This window comes from Camelus bactrianus, chromosome 20, assembly GCF_048773025.1.
Source record: "Camelus bactrianus isolate YW-2024 breed Bactrian camel chromosome 20, ASM4877302v1, whole genome shotgun sequence".
In the NCBI taxonomy this organism is placed as follows: Eukaryota; Metazoa; Chordata; class Mammalia; order Artiodactyla; family Camelidae; genus Camelus; species Camelus bactrianus.
The window spans coordinates 12,042,252-12,058,091 of NC_133558.1; the positions used below are offsets into that span (position 1 = coordinate 12,042,252).

Here is a 15,840-nt window from a genome sequence, read left to right on the forward strand (position 1 = left end):
AATTTGATGTGCAGGTTGATTTGATTTTAATTTGCTTTCTGGGTGATAGATCATGAATAGTTAATCAAATAAAAACGCTGTGTCTTTAACCATGTTGGATCTTTCCCGAGAAATATCTGTCATATTGGAAGCCAATCATTGGTTAACTTCCTATTTAATTTATTTTTAATGAAGTCTTCTACTACCACTAAAGGAGTAGGCCATGAACCTTAAATACTTCAGGTTACTAGAGTTAGTAACTGTTGACTCTGATACGACAGTAAGAAAGTTTGTGCAGTTAGTTTTTCATAGGTTTTTTTTTCTTTCTTTCTAAGCCAATTTGTTTTTCCCTCCCTTGTTTTAGGACTTTTGTACCTATATATTGAGACCGAAGCCACTGTGGGGCTCTATATAACAGAAACTGAATGTGAGAAATAATTTCTTTTTCCTCAAAATTGGAAGGCAGAGACTCTGATTCTTGTAGGGGGAGACGGTACAATTACTTCTACGGCCAAGTTTGTTAGAATTGGCCATACTCTTTTAAAATAGTAAAAACTTTAGGATTTTGCTTTTATTTAATCAGAACATGAAATTTCTTAACGTGATGAAAACTACGATTATGTAGGAAAATTATTTTCACAATTATTTTACCTCTTTTAAAGATATTCTGAGTAAAAACAGTCTAGTGGAAGGACTTCAGTTATTCTTTTGATTTTTCAGTGTAGAACTATCCTTTCCTATTGTCGTGCTATGTGTAGAGATGAATTTTATTTTTGCACATTTTCAGCGATCTTATGATAGCTGTAGTCATAGACTTCGTGTCTCTTTCTTTCCCCTCTCTCCCTTTCTCTTCCTACATCTCTCTCTCCCTGCTCCATCCCTCTACATAATATCCACTTGTGATGCAGTTCTGGTGCAATGGACCAGGATGTGGACTTGGCCTTAGAAGATGGAGGTTTGAGTTTTGCTCTGCCATGTATAAACTTTGAGAATGTTGACAAATTACTTAGCTTCTCAGGACCTCAGTTCATCTATAAAGCAAAGGAAATAATCATTGTGGTTACAAAAGATTAAATGAAATAATGCATGTGAAGGAACACAAATGAACATCAACACCCTATTGAAAAATTTTTTTTATTGGGGTGCAATATACATAAAGTTGATCATTTCAACCATTTTAAGTGTATAGTTCAGTGGCATTAAGTACATTCATAATGTTGTGCAACCATCATACTATTTCCAGAACTTTTTCATCATTTTAAACAGTAACTCTGTGCTTATTAAATAGTAACTGTCTGTTTCCCCCTCTTCCAGCTCTTGGTAACTACCTTTCTACTTTATGTCTCTAGGAATTTGACTGCTCTAGGTACCTCATATAAATGGACTCATGTAATATTTATCCTTTTGTGTCTGGCTTACTTTCTTTAGCATAATGTCTTCAAGGTTCATCCGTCTTGTAGTGTGTGTCAGAATTTCATTCCTTTATAAGGCTGAATAATATTCCACTGTGTGTTTATATCACATTTTGTTGATCCATTCATCCATTAATAGGCATTTGGATTGTTTCCACCTTTTGGCTGTTGAGAATAATGCTGCTGTGAACATTGTTGTGTGAGTATCTGTTTGAGTCCCTGTTTTCAGTTCTTTTGGGTGTATATCCAAAAGTGGAGTTGCTGGATCATAAGGTACTTCTTTGTTTAACTTTTTGAGTGACATTCTATTTTAAAATATTTTTTTGAATCTGTTGAATGGACCGTAGCAATGAGATTCCTAAATGGTGCGTTTGTTCATAGTGGTCTTTTAATTCCCATAGTTTACCTCATATGAGTCAGGACAGCAAGGTCACCTTACATTTCAGGACTGCAGGAATACCTTGCCATGGTGGCAAGCTCTCTCACCCATGGTCCTCAGAAATGCATTTGCCGTACATTTAGAGATCATTGAGGGTGAAGATTTGCTCTGCTGGCACCCAGATATGTTGGTTAAATTATAGATGAATCAACGGATATAATATTTTCTGCTTTGGGCCTTTCTTTAGGGACTGAAGAGACTGAAGAAGGCTGAAGACAGGCTGATGGGCTCGGTTGGTAGACTCCACTGTCTCACCATGACCGCCGAAAACACAGCGCCAGGAGACCTGGCTCTCGCCCCGCTTGTCACTTGCAAACTCTGCCTGTGTGAACAGTCTCTGGACAAGATGACCACACTCCAGGAATGCCAGTGCATCTTTTGCACAGCTGTAAGTTTTCCTTGATGCTTTCATCATGAGACAGTACAAAGGGAAGAACTGTAGAAGTACAGGGTACATTTCTATGCCTGACTTGAGAAGCCAGAGTGTGCTACCATATGATCCTGCTTTGGAGAACGATTCCACATTTGGATCTGATTCTAAATACTATCTTGAATGTTAAATCTGATATTTACTGGGTTTTAGGCAAAGTGTTACTAACATGTGTGTGAAATTTAATTATTGGTTGGATAAGCAGTATCTCTGTTCTTAAGTTCTAGCTAAGGAACAAAATAGAGACATTTTTAACATGCCTTAGTTAACTGCCATCTGCAAGAAGTATTTTTTTGGGGGGTAGGTAATTAGGTTTATTCATTTCTTTATTTCTGGAGGAGGTACTGGAGATTGAACCCAGGACCTTGTGTATGCTAGGCACGCACTCTACCACTGAGCTATACCCTCCCCCTGCAAAAAAGTGTTTTGAATGATGGAGAATCAGGTAGCAATTTACTGAATTTTCTTTCATATACTTGCACATCTCCTACAAAGCACATGGTATACAACTGTTTTACTTTGTCATATTTATTTTTTTCCCTGTATTTTCAAAGCATGCTGAATGCTGCTTCTTCCTTATAATAAAGAGAACCCTATAGATCTCCAGGGATGGGCTTGCCTCTTTTAGTTTGACACTTGGTACCAATGCCCATGACCTTGATCGTGTGTTTTCCTGAAGGTTGGTTGATTAAAGTGTAAAGATGGGAAGCAGGCTGATGGGTTGAAAGGGACTACTGAAGTGTGAACCCAGGTGGTCTTGTCCAGATTTTCATTTATTCAAACATTTTTCGAGCTCCTGCTGTGTGCTAGACACTGCTGAATGTTAGGAATATAAAGATGAATAAGATGCTTTCCGCAAGGAAGATGGACACATTGAAGGAACTATACAAGAGTCTGGTGAAACCAGGGATGGCCAGACATAGCATACCCCAGGGGTGTCTCCCCCACTTTGGACCCGAGCTTCCTGGTGGCAGTGCTTTCTGAGTTGAGGCTTTAAACAAGAGATTACACACTGATGCCTGTGGGCCACATCTGGCCTCGACACATTTTTTTTTACATCCCCAATTGGGAAATTTCAAATGACAAATTTTATGAATTTTTCATGAAAAAATGAAAAAATAGTAAGATACAGCTCCTCTGGGCCTGTATTCATTGGCCCAGAAATAGATGTTCTTTCTTCTGTTTAGGATACCTACCTCTCTCCTCCTGTATGTGTTTGAATCAACTACACTTTTAAACTAAGAATGGATTAAGAGTCAGCCAGGAAGAGTGCTGGGCATCTCAGCATGGTAGAAGGGAGAGCCTGGTGCCTAAATTATAATCTTCACCATTGATCTTTCCTTTGGTAGGCCTTGTATGGGCAGACTGTTAATACTTATTATATAAGAGGTACAATAATCACCAGACAAATGTGGGTTTAATACTCTGACTTGTGAAGGAAATTGAACAGTTTAGTTGCCATGATTAGTGCTTAAATCGGGGGAGTAAGGAGAAAGGGATCATTAAGGAAATACTAGAATCATTTATAAAAAAGGCATTTTACTAAGCATACTTAAAAAAAAAAACAGATAAATTAAGGTGACATAAATTTTACTCCATCTCCTTTTCCTATGGTAATTTAATTGACACGACACATTTTCAAGCTAGTTATATTAATTTTCTTAACTTTTCCGATTGAGGATTAGGGCATGGAGGAGCTTTGGAATAATTTTTAGGTAAAAAGGAAAGCAACTAAAATCCTTTAATGTTTTGAACCATGGGATCCAAAGATGGCAAAGAATAGTATCCTTTATTCATTCATTCAGCAGATACCTGGTGAGCAGCATCTGTGTCCCAGGAATTGTTCTAGGCACTGGGATTTATCAGTTAAAGAAACAGAACCCAGCAGAGCAGGGTGGGTATAGCTCAGTGGTAGAGTGCATGCCTAGCATTAACGAGATCCTGGGTTCAATCCCCAGCACCTCCATTAAAAATTAAATAAAACCTAATTACCCACCCCCCCAACAAAATTTAAAAATAAAAATAAACATTAAAAAAACAGCAGATCCTTGCTCTTAGGAACTTATATTCTATCAAAGGGGTTAACATGATAAACAATAAGCATAATAAATAGATAAATTACATAGTAGTGGGTAATAGGGACTTAGAAAAAGTAGAGCAGGAGGTTAGAAGTGTGGGACGAGGATGTTGTGATGGTCCGGTGGACAGGAGGAGGCTTCACCAAGTGATGTTTGTGCTGGTTCTTCCGCATCTTGTCGGCCTGTGTTACTTTACAGGAAGTGAGGAAATGGCCTTGTCATCACGGGGTTGGCTTCAGTTTCCTTTGGTCTTGCTTTCTTTCTGAGTGCTGTGCTTCCGGATTACTTTCTCCAACTTTCTCACGTTAGTTTCGGACCCTTGCTAATCCTTGAAACAAATGAGTCAGAAGCAGCATTTGGGTAAAGCCAGGATGGAAATTTTTGGCTGAGGGTTACTGACGTTCAAAAGCAGGATATGGAATTCACTTTTTGCAATGAGATCTCCAGGTGCAGAATTCAACTTTGTGTGGCAGCGTTGGGTAAAGAGTACACATGTGAGCAAAGGCTGTGTTAAGGAGTCGACACTGCCACATTATTGTTTCAGCAGTCTCAGTGCCCAACTAAAAATGCAGCTGTTTCTCATGTCTCCTTCAGCAGTTTGGGGGGAGGAGTTAGTACAATCAGATTATTCTGTCATCTGGATTCATACTTCCTCCTAGTTGGGGAGTACTCAAAAGCAGAAGGTGAAATGCCTGGGTAGTTTTGGTTTCCCTACCACTTGAGAACTTTCCATAGCTATAAACCGTAACTTTCCCCTGGCTTCCCAAATACCCCATTTCCTGTGATCCGCCAAAATAAGTAAGCTGTATGTGTTTGATTACATTAGCGTCTATACATTTGCAATTGATATCAGCCTCACCTGAAATACTATTCTAACTTTTCTTGTTAGAGCTCTTATTTCTTCTTTTAAAAAAATTATTTAAAAATGTGTCTAATCCCCCTAGGTTTTGATTTGCATTCAATTAAAGATATCAAATGTGTTTCTGTTTTCAAGGCTGAAAAGAAATCTGTGACATTTTAAAATATACCATATACTACTAATATCCAATTTTTCTGCTGCATTTACTTTTATTAATGTTAGTACTTTAATGACATCAAGATAGCATTAGAAGTGAAGTTTAATTTTCAATGTTAATTTTATTTTCTTTTAGCATACACAGTATCAAATCTGTGTGATATATGGAATATTAAAGAGCAGAAGCTTTCAATCAAATTTTTCTTCTAAGATATTTAAAAATCAAATTCATAATGCACTATTCTTTATTAAATCCTAATTTCCAGTTTTAAATATGATTGGCTGATGTCTTGCAGTTACTGGCTGGGAACGCCTTCTTGCATATACCATATAGTTAAAATGGTTTTGCTAAGATAGTTCCCCCTTCCCTCTCTCATTAGGGGAATGTTCCAGTGTAATGGTTCTCCTGCTAGATGTGGTGCTAAACTTGTATATTTTCATCAGTTTAGTAGAGTTTTTTTATACTTTCTATCCTTGTCCTGTTTTTCCTAAGAAAACAGTGTGATCTATGTGCTTGGGGACAGTGAAATGGTTAGATGGGGAGTGTCTGACTTGACCTTTGGATGTTAGCCGGCTCAGACCTGGCCTTGAAGTAGGTGCTTTCCAAAACAAGTGGGTTCCATGAACCTCTAGGTCTGTGAAACAGAGATGATCTTTGAATAAGTGTCCCATAGTCAAATTAGCTTGGAAACTGGTATGTTTTCTACTCCTCTATTGCGCTTTAGAGACTCTGTGAAATCTTGTGTTTACAAAGAAAGCAAAGGGACATGTTTAACTTTGATGAAGATTTCCATCTGACCAGTGCCACCTTTTTTTAGGGCAATACCTATTAACTTCCCCACAACCAGTGCTTAAAAGAATGCTGCCTTAATTTATTCCATGTAGTTAATTCTTGATTTAAATGACATCCAGAGAAAGGAATGTGACAGATGTTGCTTCAAATAATCCATCATAATCTAGTTTCTTATTAAAGAAAGCTTACTGTGTTGTTTGTGAAGATGATTTCTGTTAGACTCTTTGCTCAGATTTAACTTAGAGAAAAAAGTAGTATGAAATAAGGGAAACTAAATGTACAGGACAAAAATGGGTGTGGCTTTCACCAGCGTGACATAAATCTTTAGGTGTATCACGGAACCAAAGAAGTTGGTATTGTGGGGTTACAGAGAGGTGTTGCAAAATTATGTATTCTTGTACTTGGAAGTTAAGTATCTTGGGGGTGTTAGTCTAGTAACTAATAATATAGAAAAAGCCTCCCCCTCTCCAGTGGATTTAAATAATGCAAATATGAAAATTCAAATTTTCCTTTTCTGGCTTTTGCAACACACTCTTTCAGATAATATCATACCAGTATAATTGAAGAAAAAATTCACAACAATTTAATTATCAAAAGAGGGAAAATTTGTGGGTTTCTCCCTTGTGAGCAGTGTTTGCCTCTTGATTTATTTTGGAAGCTATTTCTGTCAGCCATGAGTTAAGGAATAATGAAAACACAGTTGTTGCTTGTTTTTATAACCTAGATAATTTCACCTGAAAAGAGTTGGTATGTTGGGCATGGCCTATTTACCACTCAGATTAAAGACAGGATGTGCTCAGGAAGAAGAAAATAAAGTCCAGCCATATTCTTGCCTTTTTTCCATTACATTTTGTTGGCTCTAAGTAGTTAGAACTCCTTTTACTATTCATTTCTCTGAGCCAAATGGATTTTCCAATGTTTAAAAAAGTGAGAGGAAATATAAAGCTTTTTCGACCAAGCCTGTGTTTTCCTTGGGGCCTGCTGGGTGACCTTTAAGAAAAGCTCACATATGGCCTGGGAGACATTTACAGTTTGGGAAGATTTTCAGCCTATGTGCTTGCACGTGTGTGTATGCTTCTGAGTATGTACAGTAATGCATACACGTGTGCACCCACACGGACTGGTAACTTTCAGGTGAAGCAAAGCAAAGAAGCTGCCATGGTTCTTTCCTGGGTTGCAACTGATATCTGCATTAGGAGAAAGGAATGTCATTTTTCTTTTCTTCTACTTCTTTTTTTTTTTTTTTTTTTTTGCCAGATGAAGGTGCTTGCATTTATTTATTTATTTATTTATTTATTTATTTATTTATTTATTAATTATTGAGGTATAGTCAGCTTACAATGCTGTCTCAGTCTCTGGTGTACAGCACAAAAGAATGTCATTTTTCTATTCCCACCTCCATCCTTCCCTTCCAGGGTCATATGCATGGTGATCAAAAGTGCAAATACAGAGCTAGGAAGACCCGGGCCTGTGTTCAGGCTTTCCCATGTAATGGTGTATGGCTTTAGGCAAGGCCCTTGGTTTCCACGAACCTCAGTTTCTCACCTGTGGGATGGAGGGAGGGTAGTGGATGATAATACCTATCTTAGAGTGTTGTCGAAGGCATCAAACGAGAACCCCGGTACAGCAACCAGCGCAGTCACAAGCCCCCAGGAAGTTAACGTTATTACTCCTCTCTCTCCTGAGTCCTGTCAGTACTCTGTGCTATCCTGTTCTTCAAAAATGTTTTCGAGGAAGGAAATCCTGTAAAGACTTGACTTGCTTCCTCATTAGCCTTATAAAAGGCTAATGAAAGGTGGTTATATAGATGATTTCAACTTGCTGCTATTCCGAGACACCCGCAGACTAGCAGTTAGGATTAAGAGTGAGAAATCTCTCTGTTGGATTTGTCCGAAGACTAGCTAATGGCTGGATATTTCAACTGAAGAATTAGAAGTAGGACTTACAGGAGAAACAAAAACCCATACAAGCTGGAAAGTGAAAAGATGAGCACGTTTCTGATGGATGTAAAAGGTTCCGATGGAAGACTGTCTCAAGCTACTATTTATTTAAGAACTGCTGATGCCCAGTACAAATATAATAATGTAATTACTTACTGGCTTGATATGTTTAGTCAGTATAATTTTAAGTATCTTTTACTGAGAACTCTGTGGAGCTGCAGGAAATAATGAGGCACCTTACTCCAGCAATGTTATAGAGGAGTTTTCTGTCCCCTCTTCTGGTCCTGTGACCTGCCAGCTTTTCCTGAAACTTTAACATCTCCAGCTCTCTGGATTCCCATGTCTTCTGGTAGCATTAAATGGGCAGAAGTAAATTCTGCCAGTTTAGAGCCCTCTCTTGCTCTGCTGGTTTCTGGTATTAAAATACACTGGCTTGCAAGATTGGCTTTATGGTTTCCCTTAACTTTATCTTGGATGATTGACAGTGAGCCAATGAATTCCTCTTTGTCTTTATTTATTTGTGAATGACTTGAATATAGTTGCTGCTTACACTTGTGTAGAGTTCTAATGATAAAACTACGATGACTTTTTTGTTTGTCAGTCAAGCCACTGGTTTAAAACACACATTTTGATTCTATGTTTTTCCACTGACAATGGCTGCAGGTCAGATAGCATCTGAGAAATGAGAGCAAACTGTACCAGCATGAGAAATGGATTAGAGATGACTCAAGGAGGAGCTGGCTTCCTGGACCTATGATCTCATCCATTGCCTAACGCTTACCACTTACTTACTCAAGGAAAGTGGTAAAATGTGGCCAGATGAAACAGCAGCAAAAGAGAGGCATACTCTTGGGGCCTAATGACAGTGTCGTGGCCTCATAGTCCTAGAATTGGAAGGGATCTTAGGTCTTCTAGACCCCCTACCCTCCTAAAGAAAGAAGTTCTGCTCCTAGTTGCTAGTATGGCTTGACATTTAAGAGAATAGGTTTCAAATCTGGTTGTCTGGGCTTCCTTTATTCAACAAAGATTTATTGTGCCATACACAGTTCTGATGGTGAAAATGTAGTAGTGAAGCATCAGATCAAGGTCTGGTTTTCAGATCGGTCACATTTTAGTGCAAGATACAGACACAAGTAAATACTGAAATCAGATGATGCTCTGCACTCTGAGGAAAAACAAAGGAGGGTGAGGGGATGGGGAATGCTGCGGGAGAGGAGGCTTCTACTTAATGTTTGTCAGTCAGAGAAGTCTTACTGACAAAGTGTGAGAGACGGCCTTCTGTGTCTGTGGATGCAGAACCTATGAATACGGAGGACCAACTGTGCTATGCCACATTATGTAAGGGAGCATCCGTAGACTCTGTGATCCACTGGAGGTCCTGGAACCAATCCCCCAAGAATACTGAGGCATGGCTGTGTTTAAACAGAGATCCGAAGGATGTGGCAAACGAACTGTGCAGATGTCTGGGAGAATTTTTTAAGTAGAGGGAAGCAGTGTGGAGGTCCTAAGCTGGGAATGTGCTTGATATGTTCGCATCTAATCTCTGTTCTAACTCATCTGGAGATGCTTTTACAGACACACCTAGGAATAATGTTTAACCAAATATCTGGGCGTCCCATGACCTGGTCAAGTTGACATATAAAATTAACCATCACAGTCACCCTGCCTGCTGCATAGAGGATGAACTACAGGGGCAGGGGTGAAAGCAAGGAACTAAGGAAGGTAAGTATGATAATTCAGGGCAGAGATGGTAGTGGCTTGGACCAGTAGATGGTAGCCATTACTGTCTTTGGGTAGTCTAAGTCTTCATTTTCTTTTATACAATGTAGGGATAATAATATATCATCTCATAAGGTCAAGGAGAAGATTGCCGTTGATAATCTAGATAAAGCATGTAGTGCGGTGGCCAGAATACAGCTGGCGTGTGTAGCTCTACTGCTTTTGATGTGATTATTTTACTTGAAAACCTCCAGGATTGGGGCATACCGTAATTCCAGCTATTCACTTATTGGAAATTCTAATTCTAAACTATCTTCTTCTACATCGATGTGAAACCTGTTTCTATATAAATTCTACCTGTTAATACTAGTTCTGTTCTCTAGAATAAAATTGATTGAAATCTTAATTTTTAGTCTACTAATTAGCCCTGTATTATTTGAATGAAGGTTATCTTTCTGTTGGAGGACAAGGTTACCCATTAAAAATTCACCCGCAGCACTCTGTCCAGTGGGAATATTAATAAATTTGTTCCCCCCTCCTTTGCTTCGGTTGACACAGTTCTTTCGGAATAAGCTTTATTTGCAAAAACTCCAGTCTTGACTTTGATCACTGGTTGAACAAGTACTTCAAGCTTTTCTACTTTCTCTTAGAAAAATACATGGTATCAGGGTAGCAGGTTTGTTCTATACTATGAAACAAGATTTAATTTCTTTTTCACAAAGAAGGTTATAAAAAGATGATACATTAGTGATCTGTGCTTGTATCTCTTTTTTTTTTTTAAAGTGCACCTTGCCAAAGTTTAATTCTTTGAACCACATGTCAGAATGTGATAGGCTGGCCAGACATGCACACCACGACGAGAGAGCAGCCAAAAGTGGGTGTCCAGTGAGAGAATTTGTCCTAATATCTACTGAGTCAACAAAGTTGATCTATTTATACCTTTTGAAGTTGTACTTTATCGCAGTTTCCTTTAAGTCTCTTCCCATCTTAGTTTGGATTCTGCTCTTCCTTTTGGTGCTACTGTGTGCCAGGCACTGCACTCATTGTGTGCATGAAGCATAACCAGTCCAGCTCTCATGTGGGAAGCAGACCCACTGATAAAGGAAGTACAATGTGCTGTGGGTTCATATGGGAACCCACTTGGACTAGACTTGAGGAGGTCAGAGAAGTTCTCTTAAGGGGCTGAGACCAGAAGATGAATAGGAGATTGCTTGATGGCAGTGTTGGTGGGGCTTATGGATAGGAAGGATGCTGAGGGAAGGAGGGGCAGCTGTGTGTGAGGCACAGAACCAAGGAAGAATGAGCTACTGAGGAACCACGCTGAGAGCTGAGAGACATCCCTGGAATCTGTCGTTGGAAGTATAGGTGTGCTTGGGCAGGAGGCTGGAAAGGCAAGCAGAAATGGATGGGGGGTCTTGTGTGTCATGTTCAAGAGCATCATGGAGCCAATGGAAGGCTTTGTTTGGATGTGGGGTAGGGAAAGTGGCTTTGGCATAGGGTGGAGAATGATCTGAAAGTGTGCAAAACTGGAGTAGGATGAAGGAAGGGGGTGGGGAGAGCTCAGAAAACACTCTCATCAACATATACTCTATTTATCATGGTAGACCGTACTTTTGCATTCCCACCAATGGTGTAGAAAAAGCCCCTTCTTTGACACTCTGGGTATTTTCAAATTTTTCATCTTCTCTAATCTGATATGTGAAAAGAACATATCTCATTGTTTAATCCTTGCTTCCTTTTTTAAAGGAGGAAGTTTACTGCAGCCAGACAAACTCATCTCATGAATCTATCTTTAAAAGATATATGGCTTGTCCAGTCCCAGGACAGTTTTAGCTGATTTCACACCTTAGTATTCACAGGACTCTAAAGTTAGAAAAATGGGCCTTATAGAGAAAAGTGTAACACGTAGGAGACATGAGCGAATGAAAAGGTAGTGCTCATTGCAGTTGTCCTACGGTGGTGGGAGATGTGTTATCTCACACACACAAGAAAACTATTTTCAGGGACAAGATGTTACTAAGTAGGAAAAGAAATTTTTAAAAACTTAGGTAAGTGGCAGCCAAAAAGGTTGTGAGTTAACTGGAAAATTCATTTTCTGAACAGTTAAATTAATCAAAGATTGGTTATGCTGTGGAGTTCAGATATGCACGGAACCTCTTGGAATCAGACTGGACACATTCTGCACTCCATTTCCATGGAAATAAATAGCTCTGTGTTAACCGAAAGCCTCAATGGTTTTGAATTATTTCCCACCTCCAGTAAGAAGGTGCTTTTGGTTTGACTCTTCTGGAAAGTGTTTGTGAGTTATTACCCACAGGAATGGAGGGTTTTAATTCAGTCTCTTTGACCCTGTCTTTTTTTTTTTTAAACTGTAGTTGCTGTACAATATTATATAAGTTCAAGTGTACAATATAGTGAGTCATAATTTTTAAAGATTATACTCCATTTGTAGTTATTATAAACTACTGGTTTTATTCCCTGTGTTGTACAATATATCCTTGTAGCTTATTTTATCCTTAATAGTCTGTACCTCCTACTCCCCTCCCCCCATATCCCCCCACTTCCCTCTCCCCACTGGTAACCACTAGTTCTCTAAATCTGTGAGTCTGCTTCTTTTTTGTTATATTCACTAGTTTGTTGTATTTTTTAGATTCCACTCATAATTAATATCATACAATATTTATCTTTCTCTGACTTACTTCATTTAGCATCATGCCTACCAGGTCCATCCATGTTGGTGTAAATGGCAAAATTCCATTCTCTTTTTATGGCTGAGTAGTGTTCCATTGTGTGTGTGTGTGTGTGTGTGTGTGTGTGTGTGTGTGTGTGTGTGCGCATGCGCACGTGTGCATATACACATCTCATTTTCCTTATCCATTCATTAGTTGATGGACACTTAGGTTGCTTCCATATCTTGGCAATTGTAACTAACACTGCTATGAACATTGTGATGCATGTATGTTTTTGAATTAGTGTTTTTATTTTTTTCTGATATAGACCCAGGAGTGTAATCGCTGATCATATGGTAGTTCTATTTTTAGTTTTTTGAGGAACCTCCAAACTGTTTCCCACAGTGGCTATACCAATTTACATTCCCATCAACGATGTGAGGGGTTCTGTTTTCTCCACATCCTCTTTGACCCCCTCTTTATTTTCCTATTAAAAAATCAAGGAAGGACAAGCGAGAGCATTTGAGTACCTCTTATGGAGTATATTATATATATTTTACACACATACACACACACATATATATTTTTTCCCCCATTTACTCTTACCCTCCATATTACAGATCAAGAAACCAGTGCAGAATTAAGTTGCTTGCCCAAGATCCATTCTCTTAATTCCTAGACCATAGGGTAGTTTGGATGAGATAAGAACAACCTCTGTGAAAATACATAATGTACTGCCTAGCACATAGTACATGCTCCCTAAATTTTATTTGTTAGCATGAACAACGGATGAGGCCCATATTAGGTGTTTGTGATCCTAAAAGTTTCTAAAGCTGGACAATGGCCTATATAATACAAAATGACAACTGGTTCTTATGTACATAAAAGGTTAGTCTAAGGAAGATGTAAGTAGAAAATGATTTAAAAAATTCAAGGAGCTCTAGAGACTGCAGGGTATATGTGTAATTGGAACACACTGGTGGCCATAGCCCCTGTTTGAAAGGACTGAGGAGTTTGCTGTGACTTTGGGCAAATTATTTGAGGAAACCAAGGGCTGAGAGATTAAGAAGTCTGATTTACACACTTGGAAGTTCCCAGTGTACTTAGTGTATATTCAAATGTTGAAACTGAATTCAGGGTTCAAGCCCAGACTTCCTAGTTCAAATACTGGTGGTCTTCCAGCCTCCTCATACATCATGCTGTGGAGTTACTGGTGTTCCCAGGAAGACCTCAACCTGCCAGTTTCCAAGTGATCCTGTGTGCTGAGGATAATTAATGAATGGGGTACTGTAAGGCACAGAGATCTTTACTGCAACTGGAAAAAAACCTTTTATAGCTGTAATATCTGCTTTTCCTGGGTACTTTGTGAAAACCAGAGCGTTTTAATATGGAATGATCTCTAGTCTTTGAAAAACTTTACGGTTTACGGGGTGAGTCACCTTCAGGAGGAACAAAAGTAGTGTTTTCAAGTTGTAAAGATTACGGTATTTTCTTATGCTTTCTTTCTCATAACACGGAAATCATGGTGATGTAGTGGGGCAGCCAGGAAGGGCTGTGTCTCCATTAGACCTTGGTTTAAATCTCCACTCCTATATTTCCCAGTCATGGGAACTTAGGGTAAGTAACTGAACTGCTTGGTGTGAGATGGATAATACCGGTCTCGGTGTTGCTGTGAAGATTGAATGTGGTAATTTTAAGACGTATATCACAGTGATCATAGGGGCCTGACAAATATTCTCGGTCCCATCATCTCCTACTTTCTCCTGCCTCTCGTGTAATGAATATTTTAGTTCTAGGCTAGTGGCTCTCAAAGTGTGGTCCTCAAACCAGCAGCATCAGCAGCAGCTGTGAACCTGTTAGAATTATGAACTCTTGAGCCCCACCCTAGACTTACTGAATCAGAAACTCTGGGCATGGGGCCCAGCGATCTATGTTTCAGTTCTTCCTCCCAGGGATTCTGATGCACTGGTCCAAGGTATTTGCAGAGCACTCACACTATGGGTGAAGTACATATGAATTGCTCATTATCATGTGCTTTGGAATAGTATGCCCTTTCTGTCTCTTTTGTGACCACTGACACACATTTCTGAAACAACTGGTCATATGGCTTTGACTTATGATCTTTGCTTTGATAGTGTAATTTGCTGGAATACAGTGCTAATGCAAAACATTTGGAAAGTGGTGGTCAGAGTTTAACAAGAGCATCCATAGCGCCTGGGATATGTAGACCTACAGATTTACTAAGAGAAAGGAAAGGAAGACTGGTTCAAATTATGGCAATAAAAAAAAAAAAAAAAAAAAAAAAAAAAAAAAGGAAAGCAGCACATAAAACCTCCCTGATTTCTGGAAACTTGCTTTTTAGGAAATGTCAAGAAGATTCACATTTTGGCAGAAGAGAGTCTTGTGGGAAAATTATGGGGTGAGAATAGTTGCAGTTTTGTTACCACCTAATTTAAAAGTAGAAAGATATTCTGATATTGCTATGGATAATTGAATAAAGTCATTTTGAGTTAATTTTGAATAAAACAGGATTGCTCATATTCAATTTAGTTACCATGGGTCATTGTCCAACTTTACCAGTCTTACATCTAATAAATTCTCTTTTGTAAATATAATCAAAGAGGAAGTTTGCTTAAGGCTTAGGTCTGTACCACACCGATGGCTCTTAGTTCCTAACCATCACTCCATGCAGAGAAGGAGTATCCTCCTGAGGAAACTAACGGCATCACTGTTGTCTAACTTTCGGGTCATTGATGTGAGCTATTTTACATGCCGACTTTATAGGTTATATCCTGTAGAGAAAAATGGAATCGACAGTGAGTTAGTTTCATTTTCCATTTATCTGGTGTAAATATTCTTTTAAAATTTCAAAAATTTAGGTAATTATTCTTCAATATGGCTCCCATTAGTTTTAATTATTAAGGTTTTATTTCACTATAATTTATTCAAACTCTGGTTTAAATACTAATACAGATACTGGGGTTTTATGTAAAATAACACACATGACTCCTGCTTTAAGGAACACTAAAATCTGAGATTTAATGAACAGTATACTTTTTCTTTTTGATTTTTAGTTTAAAAAATATACAACAGTTTGGTATGAAACTTTTCAAACATACAACAAAGATGAAAACATTTTAACAATGAATATCTATGTTCCCACCACCTCTTGGATTCCAACATTAACTCTTTACTCTGACTTGCTTCATTACACGTCTATCTGTCCATTTAGCCTTTTGTCCCTTGTATGGTTTTAATACTCACTGTGAATGCTCTAGTAGAGTGTAAGTATTTCATTCTCCAGTTGTTTGCTTAGATTGGTTGAATGGTTATATTTTATGTAAATCACTTGCATAGCCTTGCATC

General features: G+C 38.6%; 1 protein-coding gene across 4 annotated transcripts in view; it reads left to right on the top strand.

Annotated features, from left to right (window-relative positions):
- The window catches only part of RNF144B (ring finger protein 144B), a 133,787-nt gene that overhangs the window by 76,766 nt on the left and 41,181 nt on the right, over window positions 1–15,840 (top strand). For all 4 annotated transcript variants that reach the window (XM_074348147.1, XM_010974259.3, XM_010974258.3 and 1 more), the window contains exon 2: window positions 2,018–2,218. In XM_074348147.1, coding sequence (XP_074204248.1) covers window positions 2,054–2,218 — 165 coding nt within the window. In that variant the 5' untranslated portion in view covers window positions 2,018–2,053. The remainder of the gene's footprint in view (window positions 1–2,017; window positions 2,219–15,840) is intronic.